Here is a 4,161-nt window from a genome sequence, read left to right as displayed (position 1 = left end):
TCTCCTTTTTGTGAGCCTGCCACAGAAGCTCACTGCTTTCCTCACGAGCAACAGTTGTTACCCTCGCACTGCTGGCAGCCACGCTGAGCAGAGTCACAGAATCAGAGAATGGCAGGGATTGGAAGGGACCTCTGAGGAGTCCAACCCTCCTGCCAAAGCAGGGTCACCTACAGCAGGCTGCACAGGACCGCGTCCAGGCGGGTCTTGAATATCTCCAGAGAAGGAGAATCCTCAACCTCCCTGGGCAGCCTGCTCCAGTGCTCTGTCACCCTCAGAGGGAAGAAATTCTTCCTCATGTTCAGGCGGAACTTCCTACACTTCAGTTTGTGCCCATTGCCCCTTGTCCTGTCGCTGGGCACCACTGAAAAGAGCCTGGCCCCATCCTCCTGACACCCACCCTTCAGATATTTATAAGCATTTATAAGGTCCCCTCTCAGCCTGCTCTTCTCCAGGCTGAACAAGCGCAGCTCCCTCAGCCTTTCCTCATAGGAGAGACGCTCCAGTCCCCTCACCGTCCTTTCATCATCCCCTCCTCCTCGCCCCGAAGTCACCGCCGCAGGCCGCGGCGCGCATGCGCACTTTGCGCACACCTCCCCCTCCCCCCACCAACGGCCTCCCGAAGCGAGGTCGCGGCCTGATTGGAGGAGCCGCCCCCGCCCGCTGCCGCGGTCCGGGTCCGAGCGGCTGCCATGGGTGAGGCGGCGCAGCCCCCGCGCCCCGGCATCGGCGTGGGGGTGGTGGTCACCAGCCCCGCGCACCCCAACTGCGTCCTCCTGGGCAAGAGGAAAGGCCCGGTGGGGGCCGGCACCTACCAGCTCCCCGGAGGCCACCTGGAGTTCGGGTAGGAGCCCCGAGCCCCCCTCCCCGCCCCGCGGCCCCCGGGAGAACCGGCTGCCCGCCTCGGGCCGGCACTCCCTCTCTCCCCTCCCCTGAGGCGGCCGTGCCTTTCCCTCCCCCGCAGGGAGAGCCTGGCGGACTGCGCCGCGCGGGAGACTCTCGAGGAGGCGGAGCTGCGCCTGCGCAACGTGCGCTTCGCCTCCGCCGTCAACTCGGTGTGCGCCGCCGCGCGCTACCACTACGTCACCGTCCTCATGAAGGGGGAGGCGGAGCCGGGGGCGGAGCCGCGCAACCGCGAGCCCGAGAAGAACGAGGGTGAGGGGCGCGCGTCACCCCGAGGAGGGCGGAGGTCGCATCAAAACGGACGCCTGAGCGCGTTTTGGCGTAGTTTATGTTAGGTTCCCCTTTACTGCCACGCACTTTGGCGTGACGAGGCCGGGGGCGGCCACGTTCATAGAATCACAGGTTGGAAATGACCTGAGATCATCGAGATCAACCATCCACCCAACACCACCACGCCTGCTAAACCATGTCCCGAAGTGCCACATCTACACGTTTTTTGAACACCTTCAGGGATGGGGACTCCACCACTTCCCTGGGCAGCCTGTTCCAATGTCTGACCGCTCTTTCAGTAAAGATATTTTTCCTAATGTCCATTCTAAACCTCCCTTGACGCAACTGGAGGCCATTGCCTCTCGTCCTGTCACTAGTCACTCGGGAGAAGAGACCAACACCTGCCTCACTACAACCTCCTTTCAGGTAGTTGTAGAGAGCCATAAGGTTCCCCCTCAGCCTCCTCCAGTCTAAACAGCCCCAGTTCCCTCAGCCACTCCTCACAAGACTTGTTCTCCAGACCCCTCACCAGCCTCGTTGCCCTTCTCTGGACACGCTCCAGCACCTCAATGTCCTGCTTGCATTGCACAGAGCTGCGGAAGTGCTCAGGTCCGGCAGGGCCAAGGCCAGAAGGGAGGAGAGCAGTGAATACAAACCAATTTTTTTTGCTGTGTTTTTCCCCCTGCAGGTTGGGAATGGGTGAAATGGGATGAATTTCCTCCAGCAGATCAGCTGTTCTGGGCCTTGCGCTGCTTAAGAGAGCAGGGTTATGATCCCTTCACAGAAGAGCTCGATCACCTGAAGGGGTACACGGGAAGCCACCAGCTCGCGTAAAAACTAATTGTACGTTGTGTAACGAACTGAAGGACAGACTGGGCTTTTTTGGTGTCAAAGAGGAAAGGATAGGTCATGCTTGCCCCGCCCAGGTGAAAATATTACACTTTGCAAAGCCAAAAAGATGCCAAACATTTCAGTGCTTTTTCCATATTTCACACAACAGTTGTCTCGATCCAGAGCTATTTCTAGCTCTAATGGTTAACAATTAATGTTTGCTTTTTATAGAAACTCACAGTGTTTTATCTGGTTAACCTTTTTCTAGGCAGATAGCCCTTTGGAAGTCAGAACTAGTCAGAGAAGCTCACTCACTTGGAAACAGTTGCGTCATCAGGGCCAAGGGAAACTGATTTGTTTAAACCACTGTCCTGCTTTCTGTCTAAAACTACTTTGTATCATGCTGCTTTCCTGCAATTATAAATCCTGGACCAATTTTCATATTTAGCCTTGTCTTACAGCTTCAGTTAAGACACTGTCATGAACAAAAGTCACATCTTCCAGACAATGCTTCGTTCTCCTGCAGCCAGCAGCACATACGTGAAAATTGGGGTATTCTCAACATGAAAGGGTTGCGGTGGCTTGTTGGAGGGAATGAAAACTCCCTGACCCTCTTGCCACACCTTTTCTTTACAGAATTCTGTCTGTAGCCTCAGTTACATCAGAATTTATCTGCAGAAGCATTTCAGATCTCTGCAGTTGATCTTGATTCCTGGTCACGTTACTGAATTCTTAATAGTTTAATGGAGAGGTGCCTACAGTGTTCTACTAGGGTGACACAAACATGGTACAAACTAATCTCAGCGGTGTAGCTCTACGGCAGGCAGTCATACGTTTTCGCTGAAGAGAGTGGTCAGTGTTAAACAGCACAGACTGGTGTAATTCTGGATGGCTACTGGGATTTGATAGTATTGTTAATTTACAGTTTGATGTGACTAAATGATTAAATTGGTAGTGAACGAAATCACAGTACACAAAGATCTATCCAAAACCAGTAAGTTTATATTTTTCATTTTTCTAGAATCTGTAACTGAATTTGATTTTTTTTTCCAGCTGTAGTCATTAGGACACCAGCAATTAATTTTAGGATATTACTTTTAAAAAAAAGCACTAAATTGGCTCATTTTCTTAATCTTCAGAGTTCTTTTAAAACACAGTTTTTGTCTGTTTCCTTTAGATATACCCATTGTACAAGATGTTGAGATAACTTTAATGTCTTTCAAATAGAATATAAGCACAATATCAAAAGATTAAAATTGTCTGAAATTATGAATTGTCAGTTCTTGAAAGAAATGAGCTTGAAGGGTTTAAAGCTTCTCCTTACTTTGCACATGTATTTTCTGAAATGGAGATGTCTGTGTTTAGCAGCACAGTGATACAAGGTATAAGGATGCTACCGATGATCGCAAGCCTCCTGCTTAGAATTTGAAGTGTTAACTACGCACAGCTTCCTTAGAACAGAGATTCTTTCTCTGAAGTGAAGAAAGAAGATAATGTTATAAAGCAGTTTCAAAATGGGAAGTATCACTGAAAGTTCCTTTACTTCTGTATCTTTGTAGAAAGCTTATTTTTACTATTCAAAAGTGGAGATTTTCTTCCTGAAAGCAACTTTATGTATACTGAAAATTATTCCATTCAACTGTCAACAAAAGAGGCTTTAGGAAGAGTTGACAGATGTCCTGCCCATCTGTCCCAAAGAATAATGAAAAAAAAAAAAATATTAAAATGATTTAGCGCAATGCAGTTTTAAATTCTGGAAGGCGTCTAACTCCTGATGGGAAAACAGGGGTCACTGTAAAATGGTTTGTCATGCAATAACTATTTTGTTACCATTAATGGTTGTATTCTGTCTAATGTAAATATACAAGTAGTTACTGAAATGAGGACACAAACAGTATCTCCATATGTCAGGGTTTCTATATCCTTTCTAAATGATTAAATGACTACTGTGCATTACTACAAATCAGCTGTCAGCAATCCCTAACTTATCATGCATTTGTACTTCCCCCCCCCCAAAAAAAAAAAAAATTTTTGATTCACAGTTTTTAGCTGCTAAAATTTGGTCCTTTCAACTAACTATTATGTTTACTTTGACTTTTGGTACTTTTGCTAAATAGGAAAATCTATTCTGTAGACACCTAAGCCACTGACTAACAGAAC

At 48.4% G+C, this 4,161-nt stretch overlaps 1 protein-coding gene across 1 annotated transcript; it reads left to right on the top strand.

The window, feature by feature from the left end:
- The first annotated feature begins 608 nt into the window (after positions 1-608).
- NUDT15 (nudix hydrolase 15) lies at positions 609-3,270 on the top strand. Its single transcript, XM_075421956.1, has 3 exons — positions 609-841; positions 962-1,152; positions 1,859-3,270. The coding sequence occupies exons 1-3, from the start codon at positions 690-692 to the stop codon at positions 2,002-2,004; spliced, it is 489 nt and encodes a 162-aa protein (XP_075278071.1). The 5' UTR covers positions 609-689; the 3' UTR covers positions 2,005-3,270.
- Positions 3,271-4,161: the final 891 nt, after the last annotated feature.

This window comes from Opisthocomus hoazin, chromosome 1, assembly GCF_030867145.1.
Source record: "Opisthocomus hoazin isolate bOpiHoa1 chromosome 1, bOpiHoa1.hap1, whole genome shotgun sequence".
Classification (NCBI taxonomy): Eukaryota; Metazoa; Chordata; class Aves; order Opisthocomiformes; family Opisthocomidae; genus Opisthocomus; species Opisthocomus hoazin.
Note: the sequence above shows the minus strand (reverse complement) of the source record. Positions and strands in the feature narration are given on the sequence as shown.